The 24,521-nt window shown below is 34.8% G+C and overlaps 1 protein-coding gene across 8 annotated transcripts in view; it reads left to right on the forward strand.

Moving 5' to 3' along the window:
• Positions 1 to 24,521, forward strand: part of VPS13B (vacuolar protein sorting 13 homolog B) — a 485,377-nt gene that overhangs the window by 283,331 nt on the left and 177,525 nt on the right. For all 8 annotated transcript variants that reach the window (XM_049818749.1, XM_049818740.1, XM_049818775.1 and 5 more), the window contains 3 exons: positions 1,544 to 1,685; positions 3,480 to 3,888; positions 9,514 to 9,625. In XM_049818749.1, the coding sequence (XP_049674706.1) occupies positions 1,544 to 1,685; positions 3,480 to 3,888; positions 9,514 to 9,625 (663 nt within the window). The remainder of the gene's footprint in view (positions 1 to 1,543; positions 1,686 to 3,479; positions 3,889 to 9,513; positions 9,626 to 24,521) is intronic.

Raw genomic sequence — 24,521 nt, forward strand, 5'->3', positions numbered from 1 at the left:
GAACAGTTTGCTGCACCAATGTGACTGCAATCATTTAGCACCCAGATGCATGGTTCTGTAGAGAGATTGCACGTGCCGCCTTCTAGCTCATATTGGCCATGAGCACACTAGTCTTGACAAAATAAGAGAGAGCCTGTGTAGACTTTGATCAACTGTGTTAACGTTTGCCATTACAGATCAACAGATTCCGTTATGGGAGACAGAAATTAAGAGAAAATATAATAGTTGTTGTGTTACTCCCTGAGAGGGGAAAAAAAAAAATAGGTAAAAGCTTCAGGATGTTTTTTGGCATTGAAAAAGACTAAAATATTTAGGAGCACTCATAATTTTGACTTAGGAGCCAATCTGCAAGGTTTTAGTGGACACTTACTGTTCCCTATATACAATAGGAAGGAGATTTAGTATCAACTTAGCAGTTACCACCATTTCTGAGGCTTTTTTTCTGATCAGCTGTCTAAAACAACCAAAAAACCACTGAATTCCTGTTCTTTCACCTATGTTACAAATGCAGTTATTGTTTGTACATATTGTAATATTTGGTAATCAAAATTTGTACTTTATTTTTTAAAATATTTTAAAATCAAGTCGTGATGCTTTAAGATGCTTTAGAATCCCAGTATCTAGGTGCTCTTAATAAGCTTCTTTGTCCACAGATGCTATGGAAGCCTAATGCTCCACTAGAAAGGTTTTCAACTTCAGGGTGTTCTTTTTGCTAAAGTTATATTGAGGCTTTAAAATAAAAAAAGTTATTCCACTTGACAAAATAGTTACTGTTCTCATTTATATTTTGTAATCTCTTCAGAGTACCTTTCTCTATCCTTAAATCTCTGTGGACTAAAACCAAAAGCAGAGAATAGATAAGGTGAACATTCTGTCTTCCAGGCCAGGAGGAGTCTGGCAGTCAGGACATTTTGAAGGAATATTTCTACAATGCAAAGAAAAGCTTTTGGTGAGATTTCTTTAGTAAACTAAGGTGCTTACCTGAATAATTCTTTTTAAGCAACACATTTTTCTTTACTCTTATGTATGTTAAAAAGAATGATTACAAGAACTGTAGTACAAAGCACATTTTAATACTTAATAGCTCACTTTTTCTAAGTAATACTATGATTTTGTAATGTATATGAGCACAGCTTTTTGTTCACAGTTTCTTGGTTCCTGTAATCATTATCCTCCTCATTCTAATAAAACTATCTGCTGAAAATCCAGGGGTAAGTCCATTTTCTGTATGCAGGATTTTACTATATTTTTATTCTCTTGTGTCTTGACCTCTTGCTATAGGTTGTCCTTCCACCTAAAGTTTTATGAAGTTTCTTTTTGCTTGTTGTTGTTTTTTGTTGTTTTGTTTTTTGTTTTTGTTTTAAACCAGTTCTTTACTTGATCTGATTGAACTTCAGCTTTTTAGGAAAAGGTATGGCATAGGCTTCATCTTGCAGTTACATAGAACCGTGCAAGTTTAATGTAATTTTTTTCACTTAAAGCAATTTTTTTTTTTTTTTTCTTTTTGTCTTCCCTTCTTCCATGCTTCGTTCATTACCTGAAGCCTTGGGGAAGATTCTTGGTCTCTGGGGCAATATGGAGGTGTCTTCCTTTCCTGTACTGACAAGCTGAACAGACGTACCTTGTTGGTTCGACCCATCAGCAAGCAGGACCCTTTCAGTAATTTCTCTGGCTTCTTTCCCTCTGTAAGAATCTTTTTAAAATTTTTTACTGCAGAGCTTCCACTAATATATGCCAGTTGGAGTTAAAAAAAAAAAAATCAAATGGCTTTAGTTTCTTGTAATCTAATTTTTTTTTTACTGAATATATTTATTGCTTATATTGACTATATTAGTTGTGTTATTTCCCTCTTATCCTTTAGAAACAGTTGTCAGTTATTTTTTACTAAATATGGAATGAGGGTTAATGGCTTACAACCTGGTACATAACAGCAGTCTACAGAAGTCAACGGGATTCATTTACATTAAAAGTGAGCACATACAATAATGTTTGGAGACCAAATATGTAAAAGACAGTACTGAATGCTGCATTTTGTTCATGTAATTATGATATCTACTTAGTAATTTAAGGGATTTAAGTACTTTATATTACTGCAGTATACCTTTATGCAACCTTTTAAAATTACTTCCTATAATTATGATAATACAACAATTAACAATTTCATATTTGAGTCTTTCTTTTGAATGCTTGCTGATTCAGAATATCTCAGTGTGAGATGTTTAACCCCTTTTTTCCTGCTTGTTTATCCTTGAAAGACATTATATGTTATGACGTTGGGCTCTCTATCTTCACAACTAGAATGGCTGTATAGAATCTTTTTATGTTAGTGGAAGTTCTGTGTGGTCTGATTTATTTTCATCATGAATATTTATTGGTAATACTTTCTCTTACTCTGTTTGTTTCAGTTCTTATAGGAAATTAACTTACTAATTTTTTTAATTCACTTAATCATAAAATCTTCCAGTTTTTAAGCATTTAAGCTATGTATCCTGTTTATTTTAAGGAAGAGATGTTGTTCTTCTCTTAACAAGTTTTAATTACATTAAATTGTTTTTAATCAAATTTAAGGTGCTGAAAGAAGCAACTACTTGCAAAATGTAGCTGCTTTCATTTGTGCTCATGTGATTAAAGCTAATATTTAAACATTCTTATAGAATTCTATCAAAATATTTATTACACTTAATGGTTTTCTTAGTTACTATTTTTACATTTTTCACTCACAATCTATGATTGAAAGACTTTCAAAGAAAATATGAAAACTGTACTATCCATCTTCTGGGAGCTAAGCATGTAATTGTCATCTTTATCTAGGAAATCTGTCCTTCTAAGTGAAGGAATCTGCTATTTCTAGAGTACAGTGCAATATATCTTTATTTAAGTGATGTGCTTTAGCATGTGGTACAGCTATTCTCTTTAAATACTCAGAGGTGATGAGGGCAAAACCAGCTCAATTCTTTATTGAGTATTTAGTTGACTACGGGTGCTTTATACACCCATGTTTAGATGGAGTGAAGCTATCTCAGCACCTAAGCATTATTTTAGCACCTATGGTATTTGCACATACAGAAGGAACAATGCAAGGGAGTAAGATCTACTTCTAAAATGTCTAAAGTGAAGGAGAAATCAAAATATATAACTGTCTGAAAAAAAATTATCAAAAAAACGTGTGGTAAATTTAGACTCTTGAATATATGGGGGGGTTTTGGCTGATTGGATTTGATTTTCATACAACATAAATAATCAGAAAAAAGTGTTAAGTAATTCGTAGTTTTAGCTGACACAAAACAGTGAAGTGTGGATACACTGTGGACAAATTGTGAACTATGAAAGAAATTTTTCTACTCTTCAGAGACAGTGGAAAGCTATTAGAAAATTTAGAACCCTAAACATCTTAACTAACAGCAAATGTGGCAATTGATGGATGTTATATGTGTACATTTTTGCAGCAGTTTGTTTATTTTTTTATTCCCTTGAAACAGACAACTGCAAAACTTCTAGATGGCTCACACCAACAACATGGATTTCTTTCTCTCACTTATACCAAAGCTGTAACAAAAAATGTCCGGCACAAACTGATATCAAGAAATGAACGAAGAACATTCCATAAGCTATCAGAAGGTCACACTGATGGTTCTCCTCGCTTTCTTCATGAGATCCTTCTCTCTGCCCAGGCCTTTGATGTGGTCCTCTGTTTTCCATTGCTTAATGCAATTGCAAGCATTTTTCAAGCCAGGTTGCCGAGGAGTCAAAAGGAGAAAAGGAAATCACCAGGCCAGCCTATGAGGACTCATGCTCTAACTTCCCGCAACTTGCCTCTGATTTATATCAACACTGGTGTAATAAGAGTCTTCTTTCCCAAAAATGAGGAAGATCGTCGTACTGCGGAAGGTACAGTATTTTATGTTGGAGATTTTTTGCTGTTCAGTAGTGTAGACAAATAAATTGCTGACTGTTGCTAGGGCCTTCAGTTTTAAGGGTCAGAGTTAGGAAACATCTAACATTCATGCTACTTCTCCACAGATTTGCTGAAAATTTTTTTAGGTTTTTATTTGATCTTTGCTTTCCCAGTACCTATAGAGTTTGCATTTTAAAAGTGATTATAAAAAAAAAAAAAAAAAAAGGTCAAGGATTGCAGAAAGAGAACTTAACCCAATTCTGCAGTGGTGATTCTTGTGTCAGCTCTCATTATGCTGATACTTGTTCAGTCTTCCATAGGCGCCTGTTGCAGCGATGGAACGTAAGCATGGCTCCTTAGCTCTTGTGGAAGCTGGCACCTAGAAAACCGTGCAGTAGTGAAGCAGGTAGATAGTCTAGTTCAGTTTGGAGAAAGTTATTAAAATGTATCTTGTGATTGGTGCCCAACAGATGATATAGTTTATTATTTAGTAAGTTTTAGTTGAAGCTATTCAGACTCCCTTATGTAAGAGGCTTTCAGGTGCTTACAGAGGTGTGGATAGCGTAAACTGTTCTTTCAAACAACAGTAAATAGCCATTTGATCTATGGATAATGCTTTTTTTCCTGTAAGAAATTGTTTTCCCTTCATATGTTAAATATATTTACAACCCTATTACAATCTTTATGTATGTAAATAAAGAGATGCTGATGTTGAAATTACACCTTGTAACAACTAGCAGGAATGCAATCACTTCCATTACCAGCAAGCCTTCTACAGACTTAAATTAAAAAAAAAGGGGTGTGTGTGTGTGTTTTACTGGTATCACGATATGTTTAAATAAGTCCTGTAGGTGTGTGCGGGGGGGGGCTTACCATTATATACAATAGCACACAATATAATCCTTAGAGTACAGTCTTTAGGTTTTTCTCATAACCTAATTGCAAGTACAGACAGTGAGAATTTACATAGATAATTTTTTTGCCAACATCCTCTACAATTTTCCAACTGGGAATGCTGAAAACACAGGAAGATAAAATTAGCCTGGCTGTGTTGGCAAGAAAGAATTATGATTCTGGTTGGAAGGGAGTTCTAGGGCAAGCTGTCAAGGAAATCTTCTTTTAGAAGTGTGTTTTTGTAGCTCTGCGGCTGTATACTTCATTAAAAAGAAATTATAAAAAACTTTGTCTTGTTGCTATCCCTTGCTTGAAAATGCATGCAAAGAACAGAATTGCCATGGTTAGCCATGGATGTAGGAAGAAAAACTATGTCTGCTTTTAAACAATAATGCTGAAGATTAGCTTTACTAGAAATTCAGCTAACCTCTTGCCCTGGAAAACTGTGAAATATGATCACTATGAAAACCAGTACCATTCTCCTTTCATTTCTTCTTTCACCCCAGATTTTCCCAAACTCTCCTCTGTTTCTGGATGTGAAATAAATTGCTTCTCATTTCTACTGCCTATTGTCTTCAAGAAAAACAGAAATTAGAAACAATAATAAGGAGTATGTGTTGAATATGACCCATGTTACTGGTGTGCTGGATCAGAAGAGTTTTATATATTGTGGAGATATGCCCCCATAAGACCTCACTCATAATTTATTAAGAGAGATTTTTAATCCAGTAAGATTTGCGTGTTTCAAGTTGTGATCACTGCAGTAAAAATAGAAAAACAATGACCTGAGTTTCTCTTCTAGTCAGTTGTCTGCTGTTCATATCTTGTACCTAGTGATAGCTACCAAAACTACCCTCCCCCAGAAACCACATGTAATTGTGACTTTATGTATAGAGTTAAAAAAAAAAAGCAAAATCTGTTCTTTATTCGTGCTGTCCAAAATCAAACTTGCACCGTGAACTGTGGTCCACAAACACTATGAAATAATCAAAATCATTATTTTTCTCCTGAGGAATTTATATACGCACATGCATGAATACACCCACACAATTTTACAACATTTTAGTTTCATGTTTTTGCAACAGCACCGGATTAACATTTCTTTTTGTGGTGGACTTGAGGGCAACATTCTATCCTAGGCGATAAGCAATGCTGCTTTCCCTCAGAGTTTGATTTGTTAATACACCAGGTGGTGTTTCAAGCTCTGGCCAGCAGCCCACACTTACCTAGTGATGAAGTAAGAACAACTAAATGTATAAAAGGAATATATAACAAATAGAAACAAGAAATACTGCATAGCAGAACACTATAAATAAAAATTGTAAATTGCAAAAAACTGATAAGAAGTGGTAAAGACAGGGAAAATCCACATCTGGCTGGTTTGAGGACATTAGGATCTTTTTTTTAATATGTACTAGGAGCAAAATATCGGGAATCACTAGAAAGTACATGATAAATTTGTTGATAGTGAAAAAGAAAAGGCAGCATACTGAATAAACGTATGTCCTGCATTTGTAGAAGTGATATATTCTTGTCACTTGAGCATGACTCCCTACTTTGAAGTCTGTCGTAATATATGGTCTGTAACATCCTCCTTGCTTACTATTAAACGTTAAACTGATTCAAATCAGTTAGACTGAGTAACTTGTGCTTAGGGATCTTTGTCTTCTGAGGCTAATTTTTAACACATCTTGGAAGAGCAGGTTTTGGACAGCTGAAGGTATATCTAGTAAAATGAAAAGTGTGATGCTCAAATAAAGTTGAGGCAGGTAGTTTTATTGCTCTCCCTCAGAGAACATAAAGGGTAAAAAAAAAAATATCTATTACGGGATTCAGTTCATAAAGAATTACATATTTGTTACACAATAATAAATATACTTTTATGGAAAATTAGTCTTGTTAAACACATCTGATTTCCATTCCTCATTACAGTTACAAGTCGTAGTTGATAAAATGTTTGCAAAGATTTGATATGCTTAGACTTTTGTAAGGAGTTTGACATTGTGTCTCATGGTGTTTAAATTATATACAACCCCATACAATATCTGTGGAAATGTTAAATGAATTAAAAATGGCTAACTAGAAGTCTAAAGAAAAATAAATTTGTCAGTTGGGAATAATAAGTGAAATTGGTATTTAATAATCTGAAAGTAAATATAAAACTATTGCTGCTACCATCAACATATGTTGCAAAGAATTTCCTGAGGAAAATGATGTTAGGGACTCTATAGGCCATGCATCTGGATCACTGTGTTTACATCACTGCTTGTAGAAAATATACCACGTCTTCTAAAGCTAAAGTTATATATTAAGGAAAAAAATCATGCAAACTATATCTTCTGGACTGGAGAGACTATCCTGGGAAACAGTGGATGAAAACAGCTTAAGGGTCACAGTGGACTTAGTGAAAAGAAATAAGGGCAGTAACTGTACTTCTGCGTATGACGGGTGATGGAATATCATGTCTACTTTGCTTTATATTACAAAAATGGGCATTGATAAAATGAGAGGGTGCTGAAAAGCACCACAAATGCTAATCAAGTACTGGAGAAGAAGCCTTGCAAGGAAGGATTAAAAGAGTATAATGCATTAGCTCAGCAAAAAGACGACTGAAATGAGTGGGTAAAACCAAGTGAGATTGTGAACAACATTAGTACACTTAGGTCTGTAAGTTTTTCCTAGATTGTACTTATATTGTGTAGTGTAAACTTTTTTGTTCCTCTCAAGTTTTTAAATATTTAGAATGACTGTGATTATGTTTACTACATTATTCCCTTATTTTGAAAAGCTAATGGGAGAATTCATGGGTTAATGAAGGGGATACCAATTTGTCATCCTAAATCGTGACTCGGATTATCACCCTTTAGAAACCAGCTGAAAATATTAATGCCTGTAATTCTTTCTAAGATTGCCTTAATTTCTTGACCTACAGGAAGCTGTAGACAAAAGAACCATGCCCAGCCTTGAAAAAAAAAATCCCAAAATGCTTACATAATAGAGACCATGATGAGCAGTCCTGTATTTATTTTGCTTTGCTAAGTGTCAGAGACAAATTAAAATTCTTAGCCTAAGATATATTTTACGAAGAACCACTGCTCAGAATGAGGCATTTGCCACCTAATTAAGTTGCAATTAGAGTCTGAAGTATATTTAATACCTTCACTCCTTTTTCTTATTTGAGTATCAGAAAAAAAAATCCAACACATTAAGTGTATAATGGCAGGAATTCTAATACTCATTTTTGATCTAAAAGTTGAAAATACGGTTTCTGATTTAGTCACAAAACAGGATTTTGTTGTCAGCTTAACTTTTCTAACTTAGTTCTGGCAACTAAACCATCTGTATATGGTTTTGCTGTGCTCTGGGGACTAAAGGATTTGACTTTGCATTTTAAGTAGATGAGGTTCTTTTAAGTAAACCCCTAGTATTCTGATTTAGTTGTGCGTCAGAACTTGTGTTACTGCTCTGCTGCATGCTTACTGTGGTATTCCCTACAATTGTTTCAAAATATCATATTAGAATTTCTGTGAATTCTGTGATTTCTTACATCTGTTTAAAAATAAAGATAAGTATATATGTAGCTGCAAAGCATGTTGTCTTATTCACTAAGACATTGATGGGTCTGGAGAAACCATTTTTTAAGCTCGTAGACTTCACTGGTTCTTTCCACACCAAGCATTTCACTCTTCAGTAAAATATTTAAACTCTATTCTGTTACTGTAATTTTGTTTTCAGAACTTCTTATATAAGAGTCTTGCAGAATTTCCTTGGACGTGGGAGCAAGTGTGATATTGTTCCGTCATTGTTATGTTATGAAGCTGGTGTTGAAGTGAACCATTTCACTTCAGATGATGAACTCTTTAAGCTTGCATCACGTGTTCTCAGGAGCTTCCTACTTACAATGAAGTCTTCTGAGCAGAACCATATCCAAATGCTTTGTGTATGTCTGTGTCTGCTGAGAAGGAGATGCAGTAGACTCAGAGTTTTGTTTACTACAAGAAATGTGGTGCTATTTTTTTTCTTCTGGGCAGAACTTTGGACCACTGCTTTTAAAACTAGCAATTTGTACATGTGGCTGAAATTTGAATATAATGGAGGTGAAGTGGAAAGCAGGGATTTTTCTTCTTGGAGTAATTTTGTTATTGATTTGGAATTTACTGTCTAGTACTACATCTTGTTCTCTGTATATGTGTCAGGTTTCAGATTCTGTTGTTTCAGACCTTGTGTTTGAACTTTTCATGTGTGTTGCAAACCATACCAAATGCTACTAGATTGGTTACATTGTAATATCCTGCAGTGTTTTACCGCTAAAGGACTAGGCCCATATTAAAATGGGTGCATGATTCAGACTGCTTTACGTGCTGATATTTCAGCAGATAATTATTGGAGAAACAGACAGATCGCAAGTCTGTGGGATCAACATCATTTTGGACAAAAAAAAAAAGAAAGAAAGAAAGTCAGGGAAAATGAGAAGGCAAAGACCACGATTTAGTTGTGTGATAAAACTGTGGGAAAATTAAATTACAATAGTTTGACTCTTATGTATCACAACAGTGCTATGGATTTTATGGCTTTTTTTTGCATTAGTTGTTGCTCCTGAGCAGAACTGAATCCTTAGCAGACATTCTTATTTAGATTTTTTTTGAGAAACAGTTTTTTCAATGTTTCTCCTATGCGCATTTGACTTTTAATCAAACATATATTTTCTTGTCTCCTAACTACAGCTAATCCAGCAATTAAAGAAGACACTTTGGTACTCAAGATTGGATCTGTCTCTATGGCTCCTCAGGCTGACAACCCTCTTAGTAGAGCTGTGCTCAGAAAAGACATTTATCAGTAAGTGGAGGGGGAGGGTTTGCGTTTTCATATATGGTCTCAGAAAAATTCATTTTGGGAGAAGTTAATTGATCAATAAAACGGGTACGTGCAGCCTGTAAAAATACTTTTCACATACAATCTTTTGATATTCAAAACCAGGTTTTTCTGATTTTCTTCACTTGTGGGCTTTCAAATCCATTTAGACAAATCAAGTTCTTCTGTGAAGTGCTGATGAATAACAGAATTTAAATGTCAAGTCATTATGAAGCTTAAGCTCACAGATGAGAACATTTTAAGAGGCTTTCTTTTATTCAGCTACTACTAAGTTCACCTAAGAGAAAAGGGAATTTTTTGTGACTACCAACGTGCTCAGTAGCCATATAGTGTGAAGGAGATAGATCTTAATAATATAAATGGTAAACATATATTCAAACTGTAGGATTCTTGATGTCATGTAGATCAAAGCTGAAAGGAACTCAAACTTCTAAGGAGCTCTTTCCCAGTAAACACATTTTCTGTGAAAATGTCATGCTCTGGATTGTGTCACTAAGTATGTGCAAACCACACTAATCATATATAGGCAGCAAAACTGGTGAACATATGTAATCAACATGATAAAAGTAATATATGATCCTTAGTAGAGTTGGCACTGTTGCCAGACATGAAAGTATGGTTGCAAATAATACCAAGTGAGAAAAGTCACAGAAATACAGATGAACAAGTGTCTTAGACTTCCCGTTGGTCTGTTTTTCAGATGTGGCAATATTTTTAACTACTTCGTAGTGCTCTTCAATAGAAATTACAAACATCAAAATCTTTTCCCAGCAGTAAAACATTTACTGCCTAGAAAATGACAGCAAGTTTTACTTTTTGTCAAGAGTAGGATTTTTAGGAGACCATGAAATATCTCTAATTTCTCTTCTGATCACTTAGAAGTTGTAAGAGCGTCTTTTTCTTCATATTTCCATGTGGAAATATTTAAATTAGTATTTTTGCTTGTATGTTTAGTAATAGTAGCTTTTCTTTTTTTGTTGGTTTTTTTTTAAATGAGAATTGTATCTGTTGTGTTATGGAGCTTTCATGGAAGAAATCTTACAGTCTGGCACCAGCAATGGCTTTGGGTGGCAGGGCCTGATCCAACTCTCAATGTGCCCACAGACAAAAAGAGATCTTCCCAACATTGGTACAGGCTCTTCCTGCTTCTGCCCTCTCTGCTGGAGGAGACTGCTGTCTGATACCTGCTTTAAGAGTTACAGAACCAAATGTAGGTTCCAATCTTCTTATCACAGCAACCAAAAATTTATCAGAAAAATCCCCTATTGTAAAGTGGAATGTGCAAATTCCAGCTTCGTAAGGTCATTTGTGTCACCTAGGGGAACTGTGCAATGTTCCTTGTGTGCACATTACAACTCAGTGAGTAAGCAACAGGAGGGATGCGATTTACATGTAAAATCAGTGAAGCTATGGTAGTTTACATTTTTGAGTCTGATATCCTTGCATCTGTGGCTTTACCTGAAATGCAGAAATTCCATACTTTTCAAAGCAGAAGTCACTCAATTGCTTAAAGTTTCTGATGCCCTTGTGCATTATGGGTCTCTGCTTCTTGTATATATAAACATTCTGGACTAGATTTGTGCAATGTATATTTGGTGTTCATATTTTTATACAGTTATGATATGCTCCAGTACTCCTTTAGAAATCAAGGCACCAAATGGGTAAGGTAGAAGTAAGCACTGGGCCACAGACAGCTCTCATCTGACTGTTACTGGCTTCTTTGTGACCAGTCTCACAACATCATGCTTCCTGTGCCTTTTTCTGAGAAATGTCTGCCATTTTCAGTAATTTCCTCTAACTGCTTCAGTGACCATTCTTCTAATTTCTCAGCAGCTGTCAAATGACTCAGTCTTATCTTTGTTCTTTAATCATCCAATTATACTAGCTTTAGTGTTTTTAAAATACATCGGGGCAGAGTGTCAAGTTACTTTGCAGAGTTTTATGAGACAATATTGAAGCTGGTAGTGGGTGGTCTTTTGGTTTTGGGAAGAGGGTTACTATTTTGATCTGTTTAAGCAAGTTTCAACACTTTTGAGCAATATAAATTGATACTTTTTAATTAAAAATATTAAGATTCCAGTTTGGAGTCAAAGTAGATGCATTTTCTAATTATATATTCTTTGATCCAGAACATACTGTAGTTACAGAAGCATGGTTGAAGATAGCCATTCATTTTCTTACATGGCAGTCACTGCTGTTAGACCAGTGGAGTTGTGAGTGGAGTTAATTTCACTATTTGTTAGGTTTTCTTTGGAAAATAAGAAAATACAAAGGTTTTTGTATTGTTAGGGCAGGACACACAGTCTGTATTCAAGGAATAAAAAACCCCAGTGAGATATTTTTAACACATAGGCCTTATGTTAGTATTTTTTTCTCCAAATATGAGATTTCTTAACTTACACAGTATTTGCCCTTTTTAACCTGCCCACAGTAGATGGCACAATATAGCGGTAATGTGTAATAAATAGCAAAAATGTGCAACTGGAGCTAATACAGAATGCTTAGAAATCAAGTCGTAAAATGAGAAAACTCACACAATGTGTAACTCATGTATTTTGGTGAAAGATTTCTTAGTAAATATCAACAGAGGTATAATAAGTAGTACAATACCCAGCTTAAGAAACTCTAAAAAAAATAAATTACAGCAGCCTCTTAATTACTGAATAATTAGCTGTTACAGCATTCTATTAATCCCAACATGTCATCTTCTGCCTTTTTGCAACCTCTCTTCTTGTCTAATTTGCTGCTGCTGCTTTTAATAGAATAAAAAAAAATACATCATTTTCTGACCCACTCTCTTTACACTGTTTCTGGTGTGGGGATACGAACTTAATTTGTGGTGTCACTTTGGCTTAAACAGTCTTCTGTTTAGGTCTGAACTACAACCACAGGCAATTAATATCACTTTTGTAGTATTTCATGAGAAAGAAGAATTTTTGCTTCTCATTTAGAAACCCTTTTTTTTTTTAGGAAAGGCTGAGAAACTTTTTCATGGCTAGAGGCTGAATAGAATTTCCAAATGTCTTTTGAATTTATCCCGTAAATTCATACATGAAAAATTGAATGTGCTCATATATCATTAACAGAATGCCAGCGCATGAAAGGTAAATCTGGTATGGCTGCAGGTCATACTAAATAAACCGGGCCACTTCTGGCCTGTAAGCTGAAATGACTGCATCTGTGTCTTAGGAAAAATAGCTTACTTGCTTAACTTGGAGAGAGAACTAAATTAAAAATGGAATGTTGGAAAATAATGTGCCCCAAAAGTTTGGGCACAAATATTTTTTCAGGTGATTATTGGAAGTTGGAAAGAAATGTATTGACATAGTAACTTCAGTTTTCTTATACCATCTAAAAATTAGTCTAAAAAGAACTATTTCCTCCAGTAGAAAATGGACTAATTTAGTTTAGACTATGAATATGCATAGTATACAAAGGTGCATGTACCATAACAGTAAATATAGGGCTCCTGAAAGTACAGTGACACATTTTTAGCTATGCACAGTAAGAGACAATTTCTCCTTTTCAATTTTTTTTTCTACTAAATCATAGGAGTTCTGTGGTTTGTTTTAAAGATTTCTCTGAATTTCTGTTTCTTAAACCACAGCTAAGGTGTGTTTGTCTTCAACAAATATGACCAGAATTGTATGTTCCCATCAAGAAACTGCCAGTTCTGTGGAGCAGAATTCTTGTAGGTACCAGAAGGCCTTGGGACAGGGTCAGGGAGCAGAATAGAGATTTTGGATAAGGATGCAAATGAGAGAGCTGTCTAGCCTGGCTGAAGAGAGGGAAGAGCAGTTAATTAAAACTTGAAGGAGTCAGAGTAAATGAGGTTTCTGCTAAGCAGTGAAGGAGAGAACTGCATTTTTGTGGGTTTTGACTATTTGGTCATATTAAACTTGGGAGTGGGGGGACTGCTGCTTAGAGACGACTCAGCAGGCTACAGAAAAACAAGATTATGTGGTCATTTCTTGGCTTGTGTGATCATGCTGTGTATGTTAGAACTTTTGAAGTAGCCAAATGAATGGTCAAATACATTTAACAAAACAGAGAAAGGTTTAGCAGTGATGGGGAGGAAGACTGCTGAGATAGGGAAATCATGTTAATGCCCTGATGGAGTGAAAGTCAGCCAGTTACTTGATATCAGAGAAATCACATTGGAAGGAAATTTTATAAATGCGGTAACTACAGGGGAAAAAAGGCATCTCTTTGGAGGAAAAAAATTGCATTTCTCATTCCTTGGCTTGCTCTTGTTTGGCACTCTGGTGTCTAGTAAGGTAAAAATTCCAGCTGAAGTTTTTTTCCTCAAGATCTTCATAAAACTCTCTTGTCTATGGATTCTTTGGTACCTAACAACAAAGGTACACTTCTGCTACAGTGTTAGTGTAATGAAATTAAGAACTTAACTGTATGCCAACTACATAGAGACTTTTAGCAGCTCTGGTGTTTGTAGCAATGCTTTGTTTGCTTTGGAGGTTATCAGTTAAGATTTCTTACTAGCAGCAAGCATTTGTCTCAAAACATAAATATATGTTTTTATGTGGAGACTGCTAAAAGCAGTTATGAGGCTGGTTCTGTTACAAAAATCCAAGGGAAGCATAGAATCGTGGAATAATTTCAGGTGGAAGGGACTTCTCTAGTTCATCTAGTCCAGCCTCCTACTCAAAGCAATTTAGATCAAGTTGCTCAAGTCTTTCTCTAGACAACAAACCTAGCAGATTATTTAGATCTGTTTGATAATCTCTTGTCCAAAGAGCAGACTTTTGATGGATATAAAGCAATTCTGGGGGCACCAGGCCAGAAGATCCTTTTTCATGTATGGAGATGGCTGCAGCAAACAGAGTAACATCTCCTGGGGTAGCTTGAAAAGCCACATTTCCTTCTTTGTGCATCTTCATATGTTTTCCCTTTGTCATTTCCTTAGTTCTTTCTCTTTTAATAAAAGTGGCTAACATAGAATATCAGCATGAATAAATTACAATGCTTTAAAGAAGTGGAACTAATCAAATGTGTCTGTAGTCATCTTAACCAGTTTTCTGCCCAGTTATTTCACATTCTGTGAGATAATTTTGTCACCTTTTTAGATTACAATGGTATTTTCCTGTATATACAAACAGTTCTTAGTGCAATTAAGCTGGACATAGTTGGAATCCTTGAGCACTTTTAGTTAGTGAAAACATGACATTAAAAGGACTGAATTAAAAAAAAAAAAGTGTGTATGTTGGGGGTTTATATTTATAAAAATGAATAGCACTAGTTGTGCTAAGCTATCAGGAGAACTGGACAGTATCAGTAGGAAAATGGCTGAGAAAACTTCATCACAAGACCGAGCAATTCTGTTTCTCTGACTGAAAAATAAGAGGAAGTAGATGCATGACTCTGCTTAAATATGAAGCAGCACAGAGTTGAAATTGAGGTGACATTTAGTTCTACTTCCGTATGGGGATAAGGACCCGATTATACCAAATACTGCGCAAATTGCCTGCTCGATTATATAGATAATTGCCAGTCATCCCCAGCATGGGAATTTTTAGCAAACTCGTGACGTGAAACATTAATTGATAGAATTTAGGAAGTATCCATGAACAGATAGAGTAAAATAATTTTGACATAAAATGTTAAGACAAAAATGAAATGGCTGACAAAGAACACAGAGAATACAGGCTGTTTGGAGGCTACTATGAAAAGGCCTTGCTTATAAAGTCCAGAATAAATATTACTAAACGATCAAGTTCTGGAAGTTTAGGTGAACAGAATCACAAGCTTTCCTCAGGTTGGCCAATAAAGAATCTAATTGTTGTCCACGCTCTGGATTCATCATTTTTGAGATCCAAGGATTTCATTCATGTCATACATCAAAGCTTAATAGTCCAGGTCTGAATGTTCATGGTCATTTTCATGTGTAGATCTTTCATAGATCAAAGTATAAAGCTGTCCTTAGACTGTTTTCAATTTGTGAATGTAAATGGAAATTCTTTAAACACTACCCTGCCACCCCCCCCCCCCCCCAAAAAAAAAAATTACATGGAAAGTGTTTAATCATGAAAAGGTAGCTGTAAATTATTTCGTATTGTTTCTTAAAACTTTTCATGTAGACAAGTCTTTTTATTACAAAAGTATCTAAGCTACTATGTTTTTCATTTTTGTAGTCTATTGTTTTCCACTGTTTTTTAACTCTGAAACATTTTCAAATAACAAAACAATGTTGTTTTTCTTAAAAAATATCTGCTATTTATCTTTACTTCAAGGAGCTTTATCTAGAACATGCTTTGTAATAATCATGTAATGCCCATAATTGGTTAACAAAAATCCTTTAGTTTAAAAAAAGTAGTAATAAACAATTTTGTCTGTCTGTGCTGATAGTGCTGGAGTGAGGGGAAGGAAAGAATGATGGAAGTTTTTTGCAAGAAGCACATACATAGCCAGCAGTCTGTGTGGAAATATGGGGTTTTTTTCTTTCAAATGTGGTTTGGAAAATTGAATGCTTTTCAAAACTTTTCAACAGCACCCACATCTATAAGCATCTTCTCTTCAGAAATATTTTTTGTTCAGTAATACATTGCTGTGGGACATATTTATATTCAAAAAACTATACCTTTAAAGTATTGTTACAAAAAGCCTGGATTTTCTATAACTGTAGTATGAGCAAAAATGTTTTCCTTTTCAAACTAATTATCAATTAAAAAAGACAAACTCCAAACTTCTTTTTTGCATAGATGTTTAGTGTTCAGGTAAGTGTTTCCCAGACTACGCACCTAATATGAATAATTTCCTTATAAGAATTGATTATTTTTATAAAGGTTCTAATAAAACTTATTTTCTGTTCTACTTTTTTTTTTTATACTTCATTGAAGCTTATTTGGTAGGCAAACAAGGAGTTAGCTAATGCTAACCTGAGTTTCTTTTTTTTGGGGGGGGGGGGTGGGGGGGTGGGGAATAAATGTAACAAAGATAATTAGTAAAAAATGTATGCCTACATAGTTTTTGATGGAAGTGTGAGCAGCTCATTAAAATGTGCATTGTAACATAGGAAATTAGAAAAAGTAAAAGCTAGAGTGCATCATAAAATATCTATTGCAGTTTTTCTTTAAATTCAGAATGTTTAAAACTGCCAGGGTAATGTTATATAGGAAAATAACTTTCAGGGGGGAAAAAATCATAGCATTTCAAGGAGAGGTATTTCTTTTATTGCATAGAACTTGTGAAACAGGGTTACACTACCAGCATTTTCAATTGTTTTCTTCCTGTGTTAAGGCAAAAAAATTGTAACAATGAATATTTTAAACTTGTTCCTGTAATTTATTTTTTAATTTTTCAGATATCAGATCAAGATGTTTTTATTCCTTAGTCTTTTTTTTTTTTTAACAAGATTCTCTTGACATTTAATTGGGATATGCAAATTTGATTTTTTTTTTTTTTTGCATTTAATGATCTTTAGCTTTATTAATTGTTGAATTGGGGTTTAAATCAAAATATTCATATTAAATTGCAAGTTCTAAATATTGTTCTTTGCTATTGTACCTGAAGCCATGCTTTTTTTAGAACTTAGGAAAGTTGTTGTTATCTTCTTCCATAAGAATCCTATACCTCTCTCTGGAATAGGGTTTGGAAGTAAAGTCTTTTCCTTCTTTACATTTCTCTCTTCTTCTATCTTTAGTAGAGAGGAAAAAAAGAAAAGTCTGCTTAGACCTTTTGCCCAGTAAAATATTCATATATATGGATAGCATTACATGGAAACACCACTTCTAATTAACATTGGCATGTTTGAGGCTATTGCAGCAGTTATTAATTTAAAACCGTCAGTGGAAACTAATTATAAAATAACAGCTGGAACTGCCCATTTAGTTTCAGAAATGTAGCTTGTTAATTATCTAATACCAAAGCTATTCAAAGCTAAATTTATATTTGGAATTAAACTTTAAAAATATTCAGCTTCAACTATCAATCTTATTTTTACTTGAAATTTCTTTAATTGTGAGTTTAACTGGAATCTGCAATAGTACATAACTAATTTGCCTAAATACATATATTTACAATACATTGCCTTATGATGTGGTAGTAAAAATAAACTTCATAGTAAGAAAAGCATTTCTACAACTTTCTTTTTCTCTTTAATTCATCAGTATAATCACTGTGTGCTCAATACACATACCCACTTTATATTTTCTCTTTCACTTAGGAGGACTGAATTTTTTTATCTGATTCTTAGAATAGTTTTTAATTTCTTCATGTAGTTCCTCATAGAAAGCAAGTTGAAATATGCTTTATAGAAACGTTCCTTTCAAAGAGCACTGCCATTATTGTGTCATTTAAGCATCCGTTTGTTGTTAATCAGGGCAGCTCTTTTGGAAACCTTATTAAATATGTCAGGAAAAAAACCCTGTCAACCAAATGTCAATAAAGACTGAATTCAAAGGAATAACCAATTCATTCAAACAGAGCAAAGGTGAAATCTGTAAAATTGTTAAAGTTATTTTTAGAAGTCTCCTAGTAACTCTCAAACAATGCATATACTAAAAAAAATAAATATTAAAAATAAGATCCCTCCTCGATGATTAATTGTTATTTTCAATTTTGTTTTGAGAACTCAATATGCATTCTATCTGCAGTTTTTCCTTCCTTTCAGCTGGGGGCACTGCTTCTAACTTGGCTGAGGTATTCGCACAGATGTGTTCTTCACCCTAGCAGCATCCCAGCCCTTTGTGAGGAGGAAGAGGGAGGAGGAATGAAACTAATTTTACGGAGATTCACAGAGATGTGTTTGTGTGTGCCCAGCAGTCCTGCTCTAGAGGCAGACGGAGATTTCAAAGAGCATCTTCATAGATCTCTCAAATTCCTTCAGGTTTGACCTGGAGGATCATGGGAACTGGCTCACGTGTTTGGGAGGGACTCCCGTGGCGAGGCCTGGTGAGGAGAACAGCTCTGAGCCTGGGCACCCTGTGGAGGCCCCCATTCTTTCTCTAGCAGTGCAAGGCAATGCCATGGTCTCCCCTGGCCTCATGTACCAGTTCCAGATCAATGCCTGGCTACCTATGACTGGCTTGCACCCACACTTCAGCGGGCAAATGTGATGATAACAACCTCATGCTCCATGTTCAAGCCTTGGTTTTGGCTGTTCGCCTCACTCTAGTCCATTTACTTTGCAGTGAAGGAGTTGCATTAGAGTGAAGATCTCAGTGCTTAGGGCAACTGCATTTATTCTTTCTGGTAAAGGTTTTGAGTTTACAGTGTGGTTATGATTGTTTGATTATTCAGGTGTAGTTCACTCTCACTAACACCTGTGTGTGATTTAGAACTAAATTGGGAATAGGTTTTCAGGCTCCCTTTAAACTGGCCTGTGGGTTCAGGTTGTGAAATTCTCAGGTCAGACAGTTTAGCTGTGAACTTGGAAGAGAGGCATAAGAGAAGCATCCCTTCAAAAAAGGAGCCTACGAACTGTTCAGTACCATATTTTATATAATTTATTGTAGCATGTACTCCATTTCTTTGACTATTTAATCAAGATGCCATCATTTAACAGCTTCAGGTCAGAGGTAAATAGCAGTTGTAAAGTAAAACTTTCACAAGGGCATTGGTTTCTCTGTTGTGCCAGTGCGCTACGCTTTATTCTATAAAAAGGTTTCTCAGCTGTGGGTGATCTTAACTACCGTATATTCTGCAAAGTCAAGGCTAAGTTAAAGATACACAGCAGCCTGAACTCAGTTTCCTTGGTCTTTTGATATTTCTTGCCGTCTCAAATACCGTTTTAACACAGTTAACTAGTATTTGCTGTGTGGTATATATGGAGCTTGACACATGAAATTCATACAACTTCAGTTTTGAAATCTGTAATATGTTTATGGTGACTGAGTGGAAGAGAGATTAGGATTTCCTTTGTTTGTGCTGGGTTTAGGTGCTGTTTAATATAGGTTTTTTTCCATTTCCTTTTTTCCAAAAAACTGCAATTCTGGTGTGATGAAGCCTCTTATAGTGAAGCCAGTCAAAATAAAATCAATCAAATTAAACAAAAACTGTTTGAATTTTGGTTTTAATCCTTTTAAACTTTTTATTATGTCCTATTATCATTTTATATACTGAAATGCTCAATATTTTTAACTACTTGCCTTGATATTTCCTAATCTTTAGATGATAAATACTTGTTGTGCATAGGTTGGGTTTTTTTGTTTGTTGGTTGGTTGGTTTGTTTTTATTGAGACCTTAAGGTTATTGCAGTTCTTGTCATCTTCTCCCTAGGAAGAGTCATTTCTTGTCCTTTTTATTTCGTAACCTTTTGCACATTTTAAATGAACCCCCCAGAAATCTCATGTCTCTCTCTTCAACCAGCACTGAAACACAACTCCTTCACTGAAATCAGGCTGTGTAACTATTTGCTTCCCTTAACTCTAATAATGGTCCTTCCTCCTATTTGAAAGTATTTTTCAAAATGTTAATTCTTCCCCAAATTAATTCTTGATTTACTAACTTGGAGAGAAAACTTGTCACATGTTCAAAGAGCTCTTTGAGTAGAGAAAGTCTCTCACCCTCCTGCCAAAACAAGTGATGTGCAGACTAGCCATGCCCAATGGAGGGGCTAAAGGAATAAAGCGTGGCCCTGGGCTTCCTTGGGGCAGCCCAGAGTGGGGTGGATTTAATGGTGATTTTTAACATTACTTTAACCACAGTGGTCTGTGGGCAATGAGCTCTGTGCCCACCTAGGTCGCAAATCTAAACTCGAGCTGTTCTAAGACCTATTTCTGTTTGCAGCTCCATGGTGTTGCTGGTTCTGCTTGTGTATAGTGAGCTGGCTGAGGGAGCTGAAGGAGCTCAAAAAATTTTGAGGGCATCAGGCAATGTTTTTCTTCAGTCATGTCATTGCCCTGAGCCTATTTATTGTATAGGCACACAAGCATTAGCCCTAGCAGAAAGGTAGTAATGCAGCAGCCTGGGCTTGGCTCAGCTTAATCTGCCATCATGCTTCGAGCTTTTGAAACACAGCACAGAATCTGACACTACGAACTAAGAATTTTAATAAAATTCTCAGATTCAGCATTAACATTATTAAACATACTGTAACAGTTTAAAAAGGTAAACAAAAAAAGGCAGAGAGACAAAGAAAAAAGACATTAAATACTGTTTAAAAATCCCCGGATACCTTTCACAGTTTACATACTCAGCAGCTTGAATGCAATGAAAAATTTTTTAGATAAGCTGTAAAACTGGAAAATAAAAGGAAATCTGAAAGCTGGAGTTATTTTTTATGTGAGTTGTGTTGTATGTTTTATGTTATAAAGCAACATTATTGAAGTTTTTACATTTCTTTTCTTCTTTCAAGTTACCTCCCTTTAATCTTTCTTTTTCACTAACCAAATAGCTTTATATTTTGCCTGTTATTGTAAAATACTGGGGGGAATGAGGGGAGGTGTTTGGGTTTCTGTTAATGTGGGAGAAAATAACTAGTTGGTCCTTAGGAATTAATGCCATTTTAAGAATTGGAGTGGTCCCCCTATACAAGTTACTTAAGTAATGTTCAGATACTTTACACAAACTCTGTACAATTTCTTCCTAGAGTTTCCTTTGCTGATTCTTAAAATATATCATTGAATCCACATATCAAGGTTACTTTTCTGTCTTATATAATGAAAAATACTATCCAAAAGTGTTGGCTATGATAAATAATTTATTTTAAAATAATTCAGGCAAGTTTTTAAAAACTTATTATTCTACACAGTTTTCTTAACTGTTTGTGAGTAAATATAATTTCCATCAGATTTGGTTTCAGCAAATGTTTCATTTGCTGAAAAGTATTTTCCAGTATATATAAAGACGACTTTTTTTTCTTTGTAGTATTTTTAATTATAACAGGATCTCAAGTTAAATATAATGCAAGTTGTGTGCTTCTGTTACTGGGAAAACCATATCCCATTTGTAATGAGACATTTGTTAACTTCTGTATACAGATTGTGGTTCATTCCATAAATATTTGTGGGTTCTCTGATGTCCCTCACAGGGTTTTATCTATGACAAATTCATACCACAGTTCTTAAACTATGTTTTGGATAGAAGACTTCTTTCTTTTGCAAAACCATTTGCCTATGTCTTTCTTTTCCATTTAACATTATTTAGTATTCCTACTTTGGTTTTCAATTATTTAACAAAAAGGATTATCAGAAATAATACAGAATGATTACATGTTATTTGAGCATATTTCTCTATGCGATGCTATTCAAAGCTCCCATGGCAAAATTAAATCCTTGTTACTATTATCCTGCACAATTCAAACTGTTTTGTTTAAGTGAGTATGGTTCCTTGCCCTTACCGATTTTCCAAGATAGCTTAGTGCTCAACCACCTTAAGTACTGTCAAAAGTCATGCTTAATGTTTCTTACGTTTAAGCTTTTTCTGTGCACTCTACTTTATCTCCCTTTATTGCTATTAAACCTGATTATGCTGCAGTAAAAAACAGATTTTAAAGTTATATACAGTGGGTTTGTTGCATTTCAGAAGGTGTTCTTCCTTTTTTTTTTTTTTCTCCTTCAAGATATAAATCCATCATTTTTTATTTGGGGGGGGTGGGGGGGGTGTGGACGGGACGGGACTGGGTCATATTCTTCTCGGGTTTTTTAGTTGTAGGACACCAAGATAAATGTAGCATTCTTCAGCCTCTCAAAACATTTTTCATGCCCTCTGATGCTTTTGGTTGTTAGGGGATTTTTTTTCCTGTGAGAAGGCAATGGCTAACAGTGGTATGTTAATAGCTAACACAAGTGCATGTTGAGAGTAATAAAATACAGAGATAGTATCAGGCATCTCCATTGAGTTCAATGTCAGTGATTGGTGTAAATCACAGATACTCCATTTTTCTGGCATGATAGTGTGTGTTCTCCAGCAATAAAAAATAAAAAGGTGTGTAAGTGATACAAATAGAACGTATTACATAGATATATCCTGTACTTGCAGGATACGAACAGAACAGATTTGAACTCTTCCTGATAACCAAAGTTATTTAACTATTGAATAGTATTATTTAATCTTTTTATTTAACAGTTTTTCAAGGAACAGGAAGAAACTTGCAGATTAGCAAATCCAGCTGCAAAGCAATCTGAATTTTTTTCTGTTTCCCAGTTTAAGGTTGGATGTGTATACAAGTGTGTATATATACTCAAGAAAAATTCAGAGAAATGCAGTTCTCTGGTATGTGTTTGTTCAGACTCTCTTTCGATACACTTTATTCTTCAGACAGCTTGCAATGGTTGATTTTCCATGTTCTTGGCATAATAAAAAAATGCCTGATATATTAAGTAACTGCAAGTGTTGTAGAAGTTGCTTTCTAAAAATAATTTTTAAAATCTACATATTGTATTCTTCACACATTGCAGCTCATAACAAATTTAAGCAACTGTATTTATTAAACTCGACTTTAACTACAGATGATAGAATTTGCTGTTTCCCCAATGGACAGTGTAGTGAGCTGGGTATTTGTGTTTGTACCTGTGTAGTGTCCTTGAATTTTTATTATTTTTTTTTAGCTCCAGCCAGAAAGTGAAACTCTGAGTTTTCTCCATAACCACCAACATTTATATGTTTTGGGTGCCTCCTGGAGTCAATTGAACTACCTGGCATTGGAATCTGTAGTCTTCATGGCCCAGGTTGTGAATATACAGGGGTATTTTGAGTAGATAAGGATGACTCTTGCCTGATATTGCCCTGTAAGTGGAGCTTACTTAAAATCTCTGTTAAAAACTTCTCTAGCAAACTTTGTGTACATGCTGAATAGTAGGCTTTAACCAATTTAGTGTGAAGGCTTTATATTTAATGTTTACAAAAGCAATGGTGTATTCTGTGGCTTCCTATGGCAGGATGTAGGTTTCTAAGAATATGTTGCCTCCTGCTGCCAAAAGTTACCTCAGCAATAGTTATAATGAATGAGAATCCTCTTGAGTTTGGCTCTGCTTGTTTTTGTCATGTTCTTTACCTGTTCTCTCTGGTTCTCCTAAGATTTTTATATATTTTATACTTTTGTCCTAAAGAAGAGTTTTCAGGTCAATTTCCTAGTAGGTTTCATTTGTTCTGTTTTTCATCTTTTAAAGCATAGTCTAAATATCTTAAAGAGGCTTTACATAAATAATCCTTTTAAAGTGGTGTGTCTGTGTGCGTATAGAAGTTTACTTTCAAAAAGTTCAATATATTGGTATCACAGTTTAAGATTTAGCAGTAGTATGCTTTTAAAACAAAAGCTACCAATTTATTTTTCATCATAGAAGAAACAAAAAGCTACAGTCACTTAAATCTGAAATAACTATTTGTAAATTTAAGTTGCAGTAATTGAATTTAATAACATGGAGGAATTAGTGGGTTTAAAATTGACTGTAAGAATGGGACTCAAAATGTATGGCTTATAGTCATAGCTTTGTTACAGGTCTTAAGAATCTATGTGTCAGAATTTCATTTGTGTCATGGTTTAACCCCAGCAAGCAACTAAGCACCACCCAGCCGCTCACTCACTTCCTCCCCTCCCCCCCCCCCCCCCCCAGTGGGATGGGGGAGAGAATCAGGGGAAAAAAAGTAAAACTCGTGGGTTGAGATAAAGACAGTTTAATAGGACAGAAAGGAAGAAAATAGTAATGATAGTAATAATATTATTATTATATAGGACATAGCTGAAGAAAAGAGGTAAAATTGAATTTAAATCATGAAGGGAAAAGTTCAGACTTACAGGTACAAATATTCAAGATGTACTTACAGCAAAGTTAATTTTAGGGAGGTATCTTTTAAAAAGAGGAAGGACTTGGAAGAGTAGGAGTATACCAAATTCCTTGCCTGAAAATACAATACAATAGAAGCAATTATTATGTAGACATGCATCATATCTGATGAAGAGACT

The sequence above is a fragment of the Accipiter gentilis genome, chromosome 2, assembly GCF_929443795.1.
Source record: "Accipiter gentilis chromosome 2, bAccGen1.1, whole genome shotgun sequence".
In the NCBI taxonomy this organism is placed as follows: domain Eukaryota; kingdom Metazoa; phylum Chordata; class Aves; order Accipitriformes; family Accipitridae; genus Astur; species Astur gentilis.